The 19,885-nt window shown below is 37.6% G+C and overlaps 1 protein-coding gene and 2 long non-coding RNA genes across 3 annotated transcripts; 2 read left to right on the plus strand and 1 right to left on the minus strand.

Annotated features, from left to right (window-relative positions):
- Positions 1 to 7,944: 7,944 nt before the first annotated feature.
- Positions 7,945 to 9,729, plus strand: LOC111202333. The gene is made up of 2 exons (XR_002655300.2): positions 7,945 to 8,246; positions 8,451 to 9,729. It is a non-coding gene; the product is annotated as an uncharacterized LOC111202333 (long non-coding RNA).
- A 6,622-nt stretch (positions 9,730 to 16,351) lies between these two features.
- On the minus strand, positions 16,352 to 17,555 carry LOC111202334. The gene is made up of 2 exons (XR_002655301.2): positions 17,334 to 17,555; positions 16,352 to 17,264 (listed from the first exon to the last, which is right to left on the minus strand). It is a non-coding gene; the product is annotated as an uncharacterized LOC111202334 (long non-coding RNA).
- A 92-nt stretch (positions 17,556 to 17,647) lies between these two features.
- LOC106376595 (non-specific lipid transfer protein GPI-anchored 2-like) lies at positions 17,648 to 19,475 on the plus strand. Its single transcript, XM_013816685.3, has 3 exons — positions 17,648 to 18,077; positions 18,925 to 18,999; positions 19,182 to 19,475. The coding sequence occupies exons 1-3, from the start codon at positions 17,714 to 17,716 to the stop codon at positions 19,313 to 19,315; spliced, it is 573 nt and encodes a 190-aa protein (XP_013672139.2). The 5' UTR covers positions 17,648 to 17,713; the 3' UTR covers positions 19,316 to 19,475.
- Positions 19,476 to 19,885: the final 410 nt, after the last annotated feature.

Consider the following 19,885-nt stretch of genomic DNA (forward strand, 5'->3'; position numbering starts at 1 on the left):
CCTTAAAGTCTGCTTTGGTGATAGTCTGTGAACGTGAAGACCAAAACAGCTGGAAGTTATGGACACGGGCATGTGGCTGTTTATATAAATCGGTGAGAGAATAGTGACTTCATTAACTGCATCCATATAAAGTTATAGTTCTTTTTTTTCTTTGTCAAAAAATAGTGGCTTAATTGTGGAATTGTGGCTTCATTCACTGCATCTATACGTAAAGTAATACTATATCTTTATACTAAGTTATTAAGATCTGTACTTTGCACAGAACGGAATGTATGTTGTGTATATAAATAATTTTAGGTTTTTTTTGCAAAATAATTTAAAATTTGAAGCAAATATAAAAATAATCTTTTACTTTTTTTTATATATTTTACTATTTATCCAAAAGTTCAAATTATTCACAAAAATACTATTATGTATTATTTCAGAAAATTATTTTTTACTCTCTCGTCCCCATCTTTTTTTAATATTGCTATTATCTTTAATATTGCTATTATTATCAATATATCAACCACCATGAACAATTAATTTCAAACTCTAAGTACACCTAAAAATTAACATTTACAACTTCGTATCTTCATTTTTTATACACACAAATCATTTTTCTTTCATTTTTTTCTCTCGTTTCATTTCAAAATTCCAACTTTTTTTATTTCAAAATTTAAGTTTATTGGAATTAACCAATTCATGTTTCTTGATCAAGAACGAGTAAGTAACTTTTATTAAGTAATATGTGTGCTTGTAGAAGTTAAACATAAATTTTACTGAATGTAAAAATGATATTTGATTTTTTTCACATCTGTTTCGTTAAGAAGACTTTTTCATCTAGAGAAGTTTCATCGCTAATGTATATGTTAGTTATGCAGTTGATTATTTTATGTATTTTTCATAGAAGTTTTTTTTCTAAGTCTTTTAACTATTTCTTGTAACAAAAAATTCGATTATATTTCTCCAGAAGTATTTTCTAATAAGCACGTTAGGTTTTCAATTGAAAGAAGTTTTATAAATATTTGAATTTTCCAAATTAAGAATTTTTTTTTTACATTCATATGAAATCTCCAAAGTTTGGCAAAATATATGGGTATTTAAAATTGACTATGTTTTATTTTTTGATAAAAGACTTCTAGAATAATAAATATATACCAAATTAAATATTCAATAACTATTATGTATATAATTAAATTGGCATGAATACATAAATCAAAACAATCACCCTCGTTTATTTACGATCATTTTATGGTAAACAAATTTAAAAAATCAATTATATATATATTATATGATATATAACTAGATTTAAATGATATCAATGTGTATAGTAAATTTTAAATATGGTTATCTATTAAATAAAGATTAATATTCTCATGGTTTTATAAGCATTTATATTTTTTTAACCATGGATGACCGAATTTTCGATGTGGGAATTTTTATATTTTAGTAATTTATATATTCTTAAATATTCAATTAAATTTGTGAAAATAAAATATTAAGTTCTAAGTATTTGTTCAATGCAAATTTTGAAATTAAAATATTATATACTTTTATGTGATATATTTTTTAATTTAAATAATAAAAATATATGTATATACTTTTAATCAAAAAATTTATTAAATGAGATTTCCTAACTACTCATATAGTTGTATTTTTATTTTCTTAACTAAAATTTAAACCACTAATCACATAAATTTTAAAGCTAGACTTTTAACAGTTTTAGTAAATTATAGTCATTTTAAAAATCAAAATATAACATATATGAAAAATCTATGTTTTATTATATATTTAATGCTATTGTTTAATTTATTTTAAATATATAATTTTTAAAAATAATATAAAATTAAAAAAATGATAGAGGATATAATAATTGTTATCAAATATTTTTTCATTCAAAATCACTAATTTTCATATATCTTAATTACATTAGTTAATTATGTATCTTTCATTTAAAGGTTAAAAATTATTGTTCTACATTTTTAATTAATTTTATAATTATTTTAATAAAAAAATATAGTATATATTTACATGGTTCTTTATTATAGTGATAACATTCTTTTTAACATACATTATTATTTATTTATTTAAATAATAAATAATATTGTCACTGTACATATATTACTTTGTGAAAAAAGAAATGTATGTCGTCGTGGAAAATATTAATATATTTCCTATATGCTGCCTTATCAAATTCGTATAACACGTGTTCTTGCTTTAATGCGTTCAAATGCTTTCCGACGCATCAACTGCCAACTGAATACAGTAATAATATATATAAAACATGGCGATTGAACTTCTTAAAAAATTATTGCTAAAACCTAGTCTGGTTTGGATAAAACTCAGAAAACTACATATCTAACGCAAAATATCTTCGAACTAATTTTGTTTAATGAATTTATATAATCTAAGTACACTACCGGTAAAATATGTTGATGTTAACAGTAACTTTCAAATTTAGGAATTTTTCTTCAAAACCAAGTTAAGTTGAAATTTTAGCATTAAAATTCCATAACATAGTTTAACACAAACAAAACCTAAAAAACTTAGAACCGAACTGATATCTTATGTATAAATATTCGATATGAGTCGGAGAAGGATGTCCTAAATAGTTTCCTCACGGAGAGACAGTATCCTGTCAAATGTTTTTTGATTCTCTTTCTTTTGTTGTAATCGCCAGACAAAGTATCTTTCTCTAAGTACTCGATGATGGGAGTCATCCAAGTCTTGTAAGACTTGACTCAAATGCTTGTCCGAACCAATCTCACACAACTCGAGCCAATTGGCGACCCGAGTCTAGCCGGTCAAATTTTAGATTCTTATCCCGTTTAAATGTAATATTCAAGTGTGAGAGTCTCAACCAAGAATTCCCTAACTACTCAATAAAACGCGGAATCATAAAGGATTCGATACATTATAGTTCAAATAGAATACTATCGATCCTATATAATACTAGACCCAAATGACTCGAACATCACTCAGACCCATCAGCTGCCTGTCTAACGTCAACCCAGACCATCTTTAGAACCTGCCACATTCAATGATGCACAATGAACTCTATAATTGCTATGTGAGGAGAATCATTTCTCCTACATGGTTAGTTCCAAAAATATATTCCTAACATATCAATCATCCTAAGTCTCTTAAGCATTGATAACATCTTGACCAATCGATCTAAGAAACACCCAGCCACTTAGTTTAGATCCGCTAGGTATGGTTCATTACCAAGGGAAGGCCTTGGCGAATTCCTTCAATCCATCGGCTGCCTTAACCAATTCCCTAGCATCTCATACAAATGATCTCCCCATTAGCCTTGCCCAACCATACGACCATACTTAGGGTCTATATATAGCTGGTTTGAGTAATCTACATGAATCCACCAAACAAAGGTAATACACTCGGCCTCAATGCCTTATTTATCGATCACACTATAGTTAATAAATCCAACACACAATTCCTAATCGAACCAAAGGCCATGACCACTAATAGGCCAGTCATAGACCCTCGATTCCAAACCTGCATCATTGCACTCACCGTATCCCATCAGTAAGAAATAATTAAAAGGAAGAAAATATCTAAACACAAAGGAACTCTTTTGGTCTTTTCCACAAACCGCCAACCTACCTTGCCTGACTGCTTCACGGGTCCATCCGCCCACTTGCCAGGTTGGGTCGACCACCAGGCCTTAACCGTTTTCTGGTTAACCCTCTCTCGCTCCCTCTTTCACCAAACTCTCCCTCTCTTTATCTCTCTTTCTCTCTTGATTTCTATGGTGGTTTCTAATAGGAATTAATTCCAAAAGAGAAAGTGGCGATGAGTATTATAAACAAAGAGAAATGCACAATGGGACACCATTGGCCAAGGGCCAAAATGGTGTGAGTTACACTGGTGACCATTCGGCCAATCTTTGTGTCCTTTCGGCCATGCACTCACAAACCTTCGCTCATCCACTCGTAACCCTTAGCCCATAACTACCCAATCGAACCTTTACCCCCACTAACCACCTCGTCTAAAACCTAACATAGCCTAAACTACACTAATCCAGACCACCCTAAGCTAACAGCCTAACCACTTGACCGCACCGACAAGACCCAATGGTAATGGTTGAACCGACCATAACTGGCTAACTACGAAACCCAACCGCCTCAGCTCATTAAGCTGCCGATCTGGTCGACGAGCTGGTTTAGTTGGTCGAGCTGCCTACCTAGCTGCTCCGATCTGGCCTACTCTATAATGAGATAACCTCAGCTGCTTACACTAATTCTAAAATTAAACTATATTATTTTTAGCTAAACGAGACCTTATTTTTGGTCGACGAAACTACCCAAGCTTCCGACCTGACCTCTCGACCACGCCTAAATAGTATCCATGTCAATGTTTTATCTCAACTTCGATTACTATGGCGTATATCTGGTCATATGAAGGACTGATGGTGTTATAAGTCTCCCTACCTTATTTGGAGATGTCCTCAATTTGCATCAAGATCCATCGTACTTCAAATAACTCAGGATATTCTAATTTCAACTTCTCCTCTGTTTCCAAGGTTCTTTCCATAGACCCGTTTCATTCCCAACGTATCAAGACCGTCTTGATTACTTTCCTACGGGTTTGCTTTTCCATCATATCCAGGTTTTGGACAGGTGGAGCCTCCAAGGTAAGGTGCGGGTTCAAATCATGAGGTATTGTGGTAACGGTTACATCGTGTTCTGCCAGACACTTTTTAAATTGGGACACATTTAATACATTGTGAAATGCTTTCATGGTTTCCAGAATGTCAAGCTTGTATGTACCTCAGATCTAACTCACCCCTCTTAGAAATTCTCGCCCAACCCAAAAAAGTTATCGTTGTTAGGTAGACCCTATCTCTTGTTGGGGTCAAAATCGGTCACGACGGAATCAATGTCTGAAAGTCCGTAAAAATCAGCATGAACGTTTTTACGAAAAATAAATCTTAGAAAAAGATTTATTTTTACGAAGAATCTTGCGGAGAAAACACATTCACGAAACATCGGAGAAAGACGCGAACAAGGTTGCCGCGTAGAAACCAGCGCAAAAGTTGGTCGCTACGTAGCGACCGAGCTCTCACCGAAGCTCGGTCGCTACGTAGCGACTGTTGGGGTCGAAAACGGTTGCGACGAAGTTAACGTCCAAATCTCCGAAAAGAAAACGTAGAAACCTTTTTCGACAAATACTTTTTCGAAATAGATTCTTCTTTACGAAAAGCTTTGTGGAGGAAACGCGAGTCATCCGACAAGAGCTCGAAAAGGATCGTTACGCAGCGACCGAACACGTGCTCCGCTCGGTCGCTACGTAGCGACCGAGTTCGAGCCAAGGCTCGGTCGCTACGTAGCGACCGAGCTCGAACCGAAGTTCGGTCGCTACGTAGCGACCGAGCTCCTCCGAAACGTCGATACGACATTAGTCCATGCGTTCTCGTCTACCCTTCGATGCTATCTCCCGAAGACCATAGCGAACCCATTTCACGACTCCCCGCCATTCTAAGTTATCGATCAAACTTTACCGTAAAAACCGCGAAAAGTTTGTTCTTTATCGAAGGAAGCCATAATAAACGCTTCGAGTCGGAAGACGGCCCAAAGGGACCTAAGACATGACTCGAGGCCCAACTTACGATTTCTTAACCAACAGCCCGTAAGCCGCATGACGATTTACGCTTGGTTCGCAAGGAAAGATAAATGTCAAGTTTCCGCGGATAAATACGAAATTTTGAAGATAATTACGAAGATCGGAAAAAATGGAATATCTCCATTTTTATGCTATGGCGGCTTAAGGGCAGAAGGGAAAAAGCGTAAACTGACCTTGGAGCCAGTATATAAGGAGTCCTAGGCGAGAGGCATGGAGGAAGGACTTTTCTCAGAGAAAACTTAGCACTTAGAGCAATTAGGCAACTTTTCGTTTTTGTTATATCGAGCTGCGACTCAACTAGGTTTTGCAGTCATAGGTTGTTAGAACTAGGAATCTCGCCGACAGCTCTCGTAGCCAAGGCTTCTACCTTGTTGTAACGCTCATACGCGGATTCGGAATAAAACTCCTTTTGCTCTCTTTTACGATTTCTTATTTCTTTTCGTCTTTAATTGCGTGTTCTGATTGCTCGGCGTGTGGTTTAACAGATATCCGGGACCTCTGGGAAATTAGGGTTTTCCTAACTTTCCTAATTTAAATGGAAATCGACAGTGCAAAATTCGGTTCCCACATCTCTCACCTCGAACACAAGGTCTTTCGACGTTGGTCTGCATATCTCTTCTCCATATCATGGGCTTCCCTAATTCAACCCCACAGAGACTTAATTTGCTCCCGTGTTTCCTCTAAAAGAAAGATTCAAAGCCAAGGCTTCTAAGATGGATTATGCTTCTGCAAGTGTTCGACATTGAGATTAAGGACAAGAGAGGCGTGGAAAATGGAGCCGCTGATCATCTTTTGTGAATTAGGATTGAGGATAACATACCCATAGATGACTTCTTACCTACTGAAAATGTCTACATGTTGGGATAAGAATTTGTAGGGGGTTGCTCGACACTCTTTACAGACGAACCTAGTTTCTATTAGAGGTCAAACTTCAATTATGGGGGTGTACGCGTTAACCAGGGCTGACTCATATAGACCATGGTATGCTGATATCGCAAATTAACTCGCTGCTGAAGTAGAGCACGATGACTTCAAAAGATACGCCAAAAAAATTCCTAAGAGAAATCCGAAGATATTATTGGGATGAATCATACTTGTAAAAGCACTGCTCAGATGGAATATACAGGCGCGACATCGCTGAATCGAAGGTTCCTGGTGTTTTGTTTCACTATCATAGTTCTGACTATGCTGGCGATTCGCCACATTCAAGAAAGTGTCTAAAGTTCTACAAGCAGGTTTCTGGTGGCCTACCATGTTTCAGGACGCTCAATAAATCTCAGTATGATGCTTGACAGAGGAAAGGAAAAATCAGCAAGAGACACGATATGCAGAATAATTACATACTCAAGGAAGTTTTCAACTGCGGGGTATTTATTTCATGGGCCCTTTCCCTTCTTTTCAAGGGAACAAGTACATCCTTGTTGCTGTCAATTATGTATCCAAGTGGGTAGAAGCAATAGTAAGTAAGAGAAAAAATGTCATTGTTGTTTTAAAGCTGTTCAAGACCATCATTTTCCCAAATTTGGAATACCTAGAATTGTCATAAGTGATGGAGGAACTCACGTCATCAACAAAGTGCTTGAGAAACTGTTGAGAATGTATGGATTTCATCATCGAGTGGCCACTCTTTATCACCGTAAAACCATTGGACAAGTAGAAGTCTCCAACCGTTATATCAATGAGATCTTAAAGACTGTAGGGAGAACTAGGAAAAACTGGTCTATGAAGTTGGATGATGCTTTTTGGGTCTACAGAACTGCTTCAAAACACCACTTGGGACTACACCATTCATCTTTTTCACGGGTAAGCATGTCACCTCCTAGTGGAGTTAGAACACAAGGTAGCATGGGCTATGAAAATGATTTTTTTTTTACATCAAGCCTGCTGCGGAAAAGAGATTGACATAGCTGAATGAATTAGATGAGATAAGGCATCATGCCTATGAAAACACAAAATTGTACAGGGAAAGAACTAAGGCCTATCATGACAAGAATATCATCTCGAGGCACTTCAAACCCAATGATCAAGTACTTCTGTATAACTCTCGTTTAAAATTATTTTTTGGAAATTTGTGTTCTCGTTGGTCGTGTCCCTTTACCATCAAGGAAGTCAGACCATACAGAGCCATCGTTCTATTTAACTCCAGAGACCATGAACTCACTATAAATGGACAAAGGATAAAAGCACTATTGGGAGATTCAAGACAGCAACTTTGTGCCTCTAGAAACACCTACCCATGGTTGATCAGGCATGTCCGTCAAGCTAATGATATTAAACAAGCGCTTGATGGGAGGAAATCTACTTGTAAGTATGTACACTTTAAGTTTTTAATCTTGTTCTATTTGATTTTCTGAGTTTTTGTTCGGATTTGAGAATTAATTTTTTTAAAAATCGAATAGCGTTGATCGATGCTACTCTAGTGTCATTAATGTTGGTATCTCAAGACACGGGCTCTTTAAAAAGCCTAGTCCTTTAATTATTTTCTCAAAACTCCTCTTCCTAAAAAATTAAAAGGGTGATTTCTCCCTCAATCTCAAGTCGATTTTGCTGATTTCAAACCATAACCCCCTCAATTTTCACTCATATACTTGTTTAGTTCACTCATTCATCCGATCTACAAGGTATGTTCTCAAAATCTCATGATTTTTGAAGGATTTAACTTGGTTAGAAAATCTTAGGGGAAACTTTGATCTAGAATTGCTTAGCACGATTTAGGGTGTTGAAATAGTTAAGATGGTAGCATCGTTCGACGCCATTGATAATCAAAATCGTTTGAGCGGGATGAATTTTGATCTCGCGACTGATGAATCGAGAAAACTGTGCAGCATCGAGAGATACCCTGGTGACGTCGTTTGACGCTCCTTATTCCAAGACGAAAGTTACTGACTTTTTGCGAGAGCTCGTATGTACATGGGCGAGACGTCTAGATCAGCAGCACTGACACCACCTGTCAACACCTTAGCCAACAGATTTTCTCATTCATGGCCTAAAGACGAGAATGAGAAGCTCGCAGTTGAGCGTAACTAGGGGATAGCCCCAAAGGATATATAGTCTTTTCCAAGGGGTGGGAGGATTATGACACCATGTTCTACAATGAGTGGTTTCGGTTGAGATTCACCCCACTCGGTTCGTTGACTTTGTCACGGTATGGGCACTGAGAGGGACGTAGTGGCATTGATCAAGAGGCTTGGACTGAGAACCATGGCGACTAAATTCTATGATATATACCCTGATATGGTGAGATATTTATGGTTTCTGTGTGGGTTTACTACAAGAATCCAAACCTTAAGAGAGTGTACGAGGGTTCCATCACTTTCTGCATCCAGGATATATGGCATACGTGTCTATCCCCGACTTGTGCGACATCTAACGTTTTCCAGACCGTCATGCTGTTGGCATCACCATACTAGACTCATTCCATTGTTAGTATAAACTCTGAAGTTTAACTGGGATAGGAGACTATACGCCCAGTGGGACTAATTTGACAAACATTTGGCATCTCACCTTGGGTTTCTTCGTGAAAGTAATCAACAACACCATTTGCTGCAAGATGGAGCAAAAGAAGGTGAGAGTTCACAAATTGTTTCTGTTGTATCTTTCCATCAAGCCTCTCATTCAGGATCAACTATAACCACTGTAGTTTTTTCACATGATAAACTTGGAAGCCCTTTTTGCTGAGTACTTGGTTTCACTAAAGACCAAGCCTTTTACCGGACCAGGTGCAAGGAAGAAGTTTGTTGGGAGTCTTCTTACTCCCATCTTCATGCACCTTGGGATTTCAACAGTAGGATACCTACAAAGAGGGAGTGCTAGATGATATTGGTGATGATGCAAGCCACACACCAGAGAACGCTCCTAGAGCATTAGTATGAGCCAGCCACGCACCAGAGCACGCTCCCCATCACCAGCTGCTGAAGAGTCTGGAGATAATCCAGAGGAGTCATATGAGGTGGATTAAGAGGAGTAGTCCAATTTGTTTTTCTTTCCTTATGTACTTTTTATGTTTTTATCAAATCAGTTGAACTTCATCTATTTTTACTTCTACGCTTTAGGATGATCAAAATTTGGTATTATCTATGATTATGTTGCTATTTATTTAAGTTATAGTGATTTGCAGAGAAGTTCTTGGAGATATTCATGTTTGAAAACATTGGAAAAACAGAAAACATTCTAACTTAGAAGCATCGATCGATGCCATGTTAGTGTCATTCGACGTTGGTTAGAAATATGAGGTACAAGTTTTTTTTTCAATTTCAGGCCATCTCCGATTTATTTCCATCACCAATCTTTGATTGTATAACACCAGGGACGTGTTGTTTATGTCTAGGGGAGGCAGTTACTGACATTGTGTTTTGCTTTTAGTGTCACTGAGTCGTTTTATTGAGTCAAAACCTAGCCAGTTGGGGATGAGGAAAGTTTTCCTAGAACAATGCCGCCTAACCACTCTCTAGCACCATTATGAGTTGCTGATTTGCAGGTGATATTGAATGGAACGTCAAAGGGATCAACATGCCTCTAACATCCACATTTGCTAAGAATGTCTGAAGAAGCCGAAGCTGACCTCAGACATAATCAATTCAAATCTCTTGTCTTGGGGCTTGGTATACAATGGATCGGATTCCTCCTCCAGGTTTGGAAGGCAAAAGACCGTGTGTTTCTGGTTCCTCTCTCTCCTCTCTTCAGCATCTAAAGAAGAAAGAAAAGATTGAGATGATTCCTTGAGATGTAGAGAGATTTGGAAATTTCATGTGACCCCACTATTCTAACTCAAAGGGATGATCACACAAAACTGGAAGCGAGAGGTAGGAAAATTTCCTAAGAACCCATTATTCGTCTACACTTTGCAGAGCTGAAAAAGAAAATTAAAAAAAAAAAAGATACAACAAGAGAAAAAAGAGGAAGGGAAGAGAGAAAGATGAAGGGAAGATACCAGAGAAGACTACCTATGTGTTCAAATACTTAATGGAGTAAAGAGTCCATGTCTCCATTGATCGATACTCCGAGAGTAAATCCTACACCTTTTTATTTGAGAAATGAGGTTAGTAGAGGGGTATGTTAGGCGGTATCTGCTAAGTTTTGGTATGACAATGTTGCTAAGCTAGGGCTGAGAACATGGAAATGCCTCAGATGTGGTTGCAACATTGTAGAGGTGATGGTGGTGTTCTAAGGAGCTGGTGAGTCCCTATGTTTTCAATGACACATGGACTCTTTACTCCAGTAATTATTTGAACACATAGGTAGTCTATGTTTTTACTTCAGGACAAGAAAAAATATAAGTTTGCGGGAGTTGATAGCTCCTAAAATTTACTACTTTTAGGCCATATATTACGCTATATTTAGAGTCTTTATTATTTTCTTCTAATCTGTTTTAGGTTATTTACAGGTTTAAATGTGATTTGGAGCACTTTGGTGATTCTGGAGCAAAATGGAACTTAAAAGGAAGGAAGCCCGTAGCTGTGCAGAAAGGAGAAACGTGACTAGTTTGTAGCGTCGCTCGACGTTTCCTTGGCGTCGACCGATGGTGATGCGAAATTGCAATGCGGCTCGATTCTCAAGAATTTCACTTTTTCCTATAAGTTTTTAATTTGCAAAGAAGCCCCTACACTTGTTTAGCCTATATATTAGTTTATTATCCGGCCACTATTTAGGCTACACATCATTTTGGAACATATAGATTAGAATTGGAGAGAGGGATATGAACTCCTTCAAAGAGAAGATTTTGAATTCCTTTTTTTACTCTATTCCATTCATGCAGTTTAGTCAGATATCTATGATGTTCTATGTACGAGTAATTCACTTGTTAGATTTAGGAGTTCTTTAAGGGTCACTAAATGGATTGTTAAACTGATAGAAATACTAAGGAAAATAATAAGTTCTTCATATGGTTAATCTTAATGCAAAGTTTAGAATTGATCCTCTTAATCATTCTCCTACATAAACTCCTCATCACGAGAGTCCTCATCTACGAGATCATTCTCCTCCAAGTCCAAGAGACAATCCTCTTCCTATTTCAAGAGACCCTAAGTTCTCGTCCAGTCTTCTTCATCATCGAAGAATGTATTTCCTAAGATTTTCCCCGAATCATGTCCTTCACTCACTTTTGGATGTTTCTGCATCGTGAGGCATGTATTGTATTTGAGCTCCTCTCCTTCCTCTTTAAAGGTTTGTTCATACTAACTCTTCTATGTGCCCTCAATTAGAGCAGTAATTGTAGGTTGAATTGGGATTGCATTTATCAATCATGGGCTTGAGATTCTCAAAATTTCAGATTTTCTTTGCTTTACTTTCGGTCTCTGAAACCTCCTCCCGATCTGGTAATTTTTCATTCATCTTTTGGTATGTTGATGATTTTTTTCTCAAGATTCAGGAAAAAATATCTTTTATGACGATGCTCAACTGAGATTGTACTCTGCTTCGGTGTCTAAAGATTAAGATCAGGAACATTTTTGTGAGTGTCCAAAGACTGGAGAAAGATTACAGCTCTCCCTCAATCCAGTGGATTGCCAGTACCAATCTCCTCTCGTGCAGAAGCCTCACCCCCAAGCTTTGCCTTATCTATTATTTTTCTCAGTGCAAAGGAGTCTTCATACTGTCGTTTGCGGGTACACCTCCTTACAACTCATCCTTGTTTGGAGAACGGAAGTGAAGTCTTTTGAAAAAGTAGATTTTGTTTTCACGTATTTTAGCTGCGTCGAGTTTTGTTTGTTATCCACATGACTTTCCTTCTTGAGCTATCAACAATTCTTGGATATTCTTCCCGTTTGACAAACCGTCTGTTTAGTTATCTCTGTCAAGCCTCTTTGCTTGTATTTGTTCTTCAGATAGTTGAGGGCATGAATCTTTCTCATGAGAGATATGAAAGCATGTACGACTATAGCTATGGAGGTTAATGTATACCAATGAGACATGAACAATTTCTCCAGTAGATAGTTGCGCACACAAAGAAAATTTCAGAGGGAAGTCACCGTTTCACTCAACTTGGAGTTTTGCCTTCTTTTCGTCAACGTCGTTGACGGCTCCCATTCTTTTTTCTAGGGTTCCGGAGATAGGTTTTAACCAGAATTGCGTCAGAATTCATGTGGTCTGAACCCACAAACTCTCGGTGTTTGGGAAAGAGGCACCCACATGAGAATTCCATCTTTCAAGAGAAAATACCATTTGATAAAGTGGCAAGGCCTCTTGCTGAAGACCATAACAAGATCTTCTTCTTAGTCAAAATCAAAATGGAATATGTTATTTCTGAGGTCTGTGCCTGTAACCCTTCCTTTAACGTCTCATATATTTGCTTCTTTTTTTTTTGACAACGAAAGACTATTCTATTACTCAAACTTGAGGTGGTCTGGGTAACCAGACCAGAATAGAACAACCAATAAAACATAAATCTCTATAGAAAGACCTCACAGTCCTAGCTAAAGATTCCAAAATATGATTTTGCGCTCATGGAATATGAATGATCTTGAAGTTCGGAAAGCATATTTGCAGAGTCTCTTTCCTCTCCAATTCTGCTGCAAAGCTTGGCCAAGCATGGGGCTCCTTAATCATGGCGATCAGATCTTTGCAATCCGTCCTAAAGCTCTGACATGTTGAATGCTGAAGCATACTCTCCCTCGCCCAACGTAGTGCTTCCACTTCTGAATGCAAGGCAGACTCTCGCCGTGGGTAATTTCGTGTCCCCATAAGTTGAACATTTCCCAATCTGTCTAGCCAAACCCATCCACACCCACCGAATTGTGATGTAGATGTCCAAGTCCCATTTATCATGCATATATTACCCAAGCTTAAGACTTGGGGTTCCTCAATAATGTGATCTTGTGGAATAGATGGCACCATCTCATTTGCGTTGAACCATGCTTGACACTCACTTTTGCATAACGAACTAGCTCCACTGGATCCCTGTTTATCCCCCTAAAGAGCTTGTCATTTCGGGCCTTCCAAATATACCAGATTATCCAGGGATAAGGATCCCTATCTAATTCTGGCTCGACAATGCTATTCTTTCTCCAGAATAGATAATTCATATTAGCATAAACACTCGGCACCGGAAATATATCAGGACTTGTGGGTGTTGCTGATAGGGACCAAGCTTGTAGAGCTGGCGGGCCTTCGAAGATGGCATGAGTAACAGACTCTTCTGGTTCTCCAAATCGCGGGCAATAGTTATCGCATCTCATATTACGCTTGTATCAAATTCCTCGTTACTGCCACATGACCTGTTATCAATTGCCATATAAGATGACATATTTTCTGAGGCGCTTTTATCGTCCAAGCAAAGGCTTGAAGCTTAGTTATACTGGACTGCTCTAGTACCTCCTTATCTTCTTCAGCCTTCAATAAGTTTCGAGCTACCCAATAACCAGATTTAACTGTATACTGACTATTTTGGTGTAGTTCCAACAGAATGTGTCACGACGATGAGCGTAGCTTATGGCCAAACTTCTTATGAAAGGTTTATCAACAGGGGAAACATAATCCTCTAGTAGTCGAACATCCCATTCTTTCGATTCCTGATCAATAAGGTCGCTGACTATCATGTTCGGGTGCAAGACTGGGGCTGAAGGGCGAGCCGGTCTAGCTGGTGTTGTAGGGATCCAAGGATCCTCCCACACTTTAACCTCATATCCTGAATATGTCTTCTGCCTGATTCCCAATAGCAGTTAGCTTTCGAGCAGTTGAAATACTGGTCCACACATATGATGAACTGCTTACAGAGATTATTTGTAAAGGCGAACTCATTCTGTAGTATCTTCCCCTCAAAACACGAGTCAGTAACGAATAAGGGTATTGAATTAACCTCCATAGTTGTTTTGCTAGTAAAGCCATGTTGTACTCATGGATCATACGGAAACCAATTCTGCCATCCTCCCTTGGTAAACAGATCTTCTCCCATTTGGCCCAATGAATTCCCATCTTTCGCATCACTGCTTCAATGAACGAGCAATCCATCCTATCATATGCTTTACTCATATATGTCTTAATGGCCATCCGTTTATTTCGCCCACTAGGTTTCATTCTCAGTGTATGGAACATTTCTTGAGCAATCATAATATTATCTGTAATTTGTCTTCCAACAGCAAAGGATGACAGGGTTTCTGAAATTCTATCTGGTAGAACTATCTGGTAGAACTTTCTTCAATCTCTGGCATAAGACCTTAGATATTATCATGTAGCTGACATTACACAGACTAATGGGACGGAACTGAGAGTCTCAGTTGGCTTAGTTATTTTTGGGATCAGGCAGATATTAGTATCATTCAGTCTACTTGCCATCGATCCTTCGGAAAGGAATTGATTAACCATATGGGTTAAATCGTCGTTTACAATATCCCAGAATTTCTGATAGAACAGAGCTGTCATCCCATCTGGCCCTGGAGCCATTTCTGGATGCATACAAAGAGAGCCAATTTCACCTCCCACTCAGTGACTGGGGCTGTAAGATCATCATTTATCGTCTCATTGATTGTTGTTGAAACCTCGGATAACACTTCCCCTATCTCTTATGGGTTAAGATGACTCAAAAATCTGCCTAAAGTAACTAGTAGCAATGGCTACCAGTCCTTCCTCATCCTCAACAACATTCTCGTTTCCGTCTAGGAGTTGTGTGATTCTATTCCTCTCTCTCCTTTGCTTAGTCAAAGCGTGAAAAAACTTTGTACTTCTGTTGCCTTCTCTTAACCAAAATACTCGACATTTTTGTTTCCAGAACTCCTCCTATGCCTTAATAGCATCATCAGAGAGTGTTCCTTTAGAGCATCTGCTATCTTCTCAATGGTAGCATCATCATTAGAATATAGATCGTCAACCTTCTCTTTAAGCTCCTCCACCAGTTTCTCAGAATTGAAATTATGTTGTCTCCTCCACTGGCTCAAGGCTCTGCGACAACTCGAAATATGCACCATAATATTTGCTTCAGGAGGGAGATCCGAAGACTTCCATCCCTCGAGGATAACTTGCCTCAATTCCTCATTATCTAGCCACCTTTTATCAAATTTTAATGTCTTAGATTTCTTTGTTGGTTTTTTGAGAATATTTGTTAGGACCGACAATGATCTGATCCCCAAAGTCTCATGTATTTTACAGCAGTGTGAGGAAACTTCTCATGCCAATCTTCCATGACAGCATATTTTCGGTAAAAGGAAACTCCAACATGCCACAGTCACTCAACATCTGTTTAAAAGGCAAGAACGAGCTATCAGAGCGTTGCCTGTCCTACCTCCTTTTTCATTGGGCCTTGTTATCTCACTAATATCACCGATCATAAACCATGGTCCAGATCGCGTAGTGGCAAAACGTGTAAGACGTTAGGATCCCCGTAAACAAAAGTCATAAATACTTTTACTCCATCAATGACTGCTTCAACGTCAATCATTCGATTATTTGAGAACAGAACATTAACACGGAGATTGTCCATTAATAACAGAGCTAACCCTCTGCTTTGGCCAATTGGTTCAACAGTGAACAATTGATCATATCCTAGATCAACTTGAAGGTTCTACAACAAAGACTTTCTATTCTTCGTTTCTGAAAGAAATAGTATTTCTAGACGATGTTTAATTTCTGATGCATCCTCTTTGAGACGCTGAACTATGAGGTCATTTCCTATCCCTAGACAGTTCCAACTAAGTGGCTTCATAAGTGAAGACAAGATAGTACCTGGTATGTCATGATCCCAAAATCCTCAATGGATGAATGGTTCTTCATGTTCTGTGTGTCCATATTTTAAAGTGAATTCAATGAAATTATCTTTATAATATAAACTCATAAACAATGCTTAGTAACACAGATTAGAGCAAGTCTTTCATTTTCTTTTAAGAAAAAGAATTGCCCCAAAGCAGAGCTATATCAAAGGCTAATAACTCGCAAGCTCAATAGCAAAGTAGGTTCTTAATGTTAAGACCAAAGATATGTAGCAAAGGCTAACATATATTATTGAGAAGGTAATCTCATCACCACCCCTGTATTAACACAGATGATTCATGTACGAAGGAAGGAGCTTGGTTTCAGTTGAAAGGAGAAGCAATGATCCTCCGATGATGTATCCACAAAGACCGTACGTTAATAAGCACTAGCAAAAATGATCCACCTTAGAATGCTGATTCAGGTCTGGTAATGTGTTACGCTATGACGTTGGCCGTCGTGAGATTGTGAGCAGGGAAACGGATACACCAAGTAGCGATCCCACCGTAATTGAAGCCCGAGACAGAAAACGTAAGGATCAAGAGATCAGAACTAGCGGGTTCTTACCAAAACGACTCTCAACCATCATAACGCAAGGACGCCATTTAACAGAAAGCAAGAGACAATGATGAAAACAGAGATGATCGATCTGGTACAAGCGAGTAACAGAGGAGGACAGTGAAGAATAACAGCGTCGGACCGCCGAGTCTCAAAGATCTCAATGGAGATCTACAAAGGATTCGCCATACTCATCGCCATTTGGGTTTAGATCGACCAGATCCACCAAACTTTAGAGCACAACGTATCAAGACCAAAGTATCCTGACACAAGAAGTCTACCGAAACGTTGAATATGCTAAGAGACGCCTTGAGGAGGTGGAGAAACAGCAACTACGATGATGAGTGTTTGAGAAGCAACGGATTTGAATGTCTGTACCGTCAAGGAGAGGAAGCACCGGCTGATTACTACGCAAATGGACGTAACGATCAGATGAAGATCGAAATTTCAATGAAAAATCTGATCTGTAAGGTTACCTCCATGATCGCCTAGAATCGCCTTCGGGAGCCCTAGCCGCAATACGTGCTCATTAAACAATACGTCTCATATATTTGGTCTAGGGAGTTATGAACAGAAATCCATATATTTTGTCGGTAGGGAAATTTATTTGTTTGATTGTTTCCTTCCCAACCATACATTGAATAGATAAATTAAAAACTCACAGTTTTTGGAGTATACGAGAAGTTGCCCAAAATTAATAAAAGCAATTTTAACAAATTTAGAATTATAAAAAGAGGGTCGGTGGTAGTTATAAACACGCATTAATGGCACCTAACTAAAAACCTACTATAATATAGCATTGCTCCGCTTACAAGGTTTGATACACAAATCCTCTCTCACACAAACGCGAAGAACAATGACTAACGTTGCAGTAATAGCCGCTATTCTGATTACAGGATTGTTATCAGCTAGCGTGTCAGAACAAATGGCTCCATCTCCTTCCTCAGGACCTTCGGGTGCACCAGACTGCATGACGAATCTGTTGAACATGACCGACTGTCTTTCGTACGTTCAGGTTGGAAACGGTGGTGGTGCGGCCAATCCAGACAAAGCTTGCTGTCCGGAGCTTGCCGGCCTAGTCGATAGCTCGCCACAATGCCTCTGTTACCTGCTCGGCGGAGATATGGCGGCTCAGTATGGAATCAAGATTGATAAGGCAAAGGCTCTCAAGCTTCCCGGAGTTTGTGGCGTCGTTACTCCGGATCCCTCACTTTGTTCACGTAATCTTCAACTTTCACTCTGAATTAAAAAAAAAAATCCTCTTGCATGCAAAAAAACTTAACCATTTTATTTTCTGATTTTTTTTTTAATTAAGAAGCTAATATGAGTAAATATATAAGTCTAAATTTAAGGAAACTTTTTAAGAAAAATTTATAAGTTTTTTTTAATAAAAATTTTATAAGTTGAAATGTTTGGATCTATACATTTTATGTTTATGTTATAACTAGGCCGGACATTTAATCTGGATCTGAAAACATGAATCAAAAGCGATCCAAAAATACATATTTTGGTTTGGTTCCAAATCTAAAGTACCGGTTGAGTATATACTTTTGGACCCATAGGTCTTGGTTCGGGTTTCATGTATTCTTTTGGGTCTTCAGTTTGGGTCTAGCGGATCTTTTTGTATCTTAGATATCCGAACCTACCAAAACCCAAAATATACCACAGAATTTTAGGTATTTAAATTATAGCCATGAACCAACCCGGACCAGACAAAAACTGATCTGAACCGAAAATTTCTAAATATCTAATTGGGGCCAAATGCCTAGTATCGGAATGACCCAGAAAATATGAGAATCGACCCCAACCTTATACAAAGACCCTACTAGAACTCCAAAAAGGCATTATGTTAATTGATTAATGATTTTGATAGCCAAATTTACAGAAATCAAAATAATGTGGCAGGTGTAAACTATATATAGAAAGAGATCTGAGAAATGATAATTTTTTGCTTTTCAAAAAAAAAAAAATGATAATTTTTTGTATGACTCATTCATTCATACCAAGACATTGGAGTTTACAACGAATGAAATACCAACGCAATTGCCTTTGTTTTGGCGACAATAGTGTTTGGAATTCCAGTTGGGGCACCGGAAGCTATGGGCAAAGAGGAAGCGTCCCCAGCCTTCGCTCCAACTTCAGGTAAATGTTCTACTTCATAGTTTCAGTTTAATGTATGAATATTTTGTTTTTAGATTCTACTGGGTTTCAGTTAGTACGGTTACAGAACAATAAACCCAGTTAATACCAAATCAAGTTAAATTCATATAGCAATTCTTGGGAAAACAATAAACGTCAAAATACTAATGATTTAATTTCGATAGGTGCGGAATCACCCGAAGGATTAGGGTCGGGTCCATCAGCTAGCAAGACGAGCGATGCGCCAAACACACCTTATTCTCTTTTTCTCAGTGTCATAATTATTCCATTAGCCTTTGCATTTCATCTATATTCCTGATTTATTTTTCTTATTAGCGACACCATTATTCGTATTGTATTTTCTTATAAAACGAGTAGTCTTGCTTTTGCAGGTTATTTTCCTGCATTTATTACTTTGTGTTTATGGATTATATATCTTCATTCATCTTACTAAATAAAGGTCGTTGTCTTAAAATTAATCGAATTCGAACCTCTGTTATAATAAAAAACAAGGTTTTCTCCTAAGTTTTAAAAACACGTATTTTTTATACAAAATTTAATGGATTTTTTACAAAAATGACTCAAAAAAAAAAATCAAATGTAAAACTAAACCATGATTTTTTGAAACTTTCTTTTTTCCTATTCACCCTATAAATTCGAATTATTCACAAAAATGCCGTTATTTTTTGTCTATTTTTTTCGAAAATGTTAGTTTTACTCAATCATCTTCGTCTTCCTTTTTTATTTACAATATTGCTATTGTGATAAATACATTTACCACTATGAACAACCAATTTCAAGCTCTAAATGCACCTAAAATCAACATATACATATTCATACTCTTATTTTTTACACACAAAAATCATTTCCTTTTCACTTCCTTTCTTAT

Source organism: Brassica napus, chromosome C1, assembly GCF_020379485.1.
Source record: "Brassica napus cultivar Da-Ae chromosome C1, Da-Ae, whole genome shotgun sequence".
Classification (NCBI taxonomy): domain Eukaryota; kingdom Viridiplantae; phylum Streptophyta; class Magnoliopsida; order Brassicales; family Brassicaceae; genus Brassica; species Brassica napus.

Bases quoted from the DNA above. Each gene is read 5' to 3' on its own strand.
- LOC106376595 (XM_013816685.3), top strand. From the start codon at position 17,714: ATGACTAACGTTGCAGTAATAGCCGCTATTCTGATTACAGGATTGTTA. The intron at 18,078-18,924 runs GTAATCTTCAAC...TGGCGACAATAG, and splicing joins GGATCCCTCACTTTGTTCAC to TGTTTGGAATTCCAGTTGGG. The intron at 19,000-19,181 runs GTAAATGTTCTA...TAATTTCGATAG, and splicing joins AGCCTTCGCTCCAACTTCAG to GTGCGGAATCACCCGAAGGA.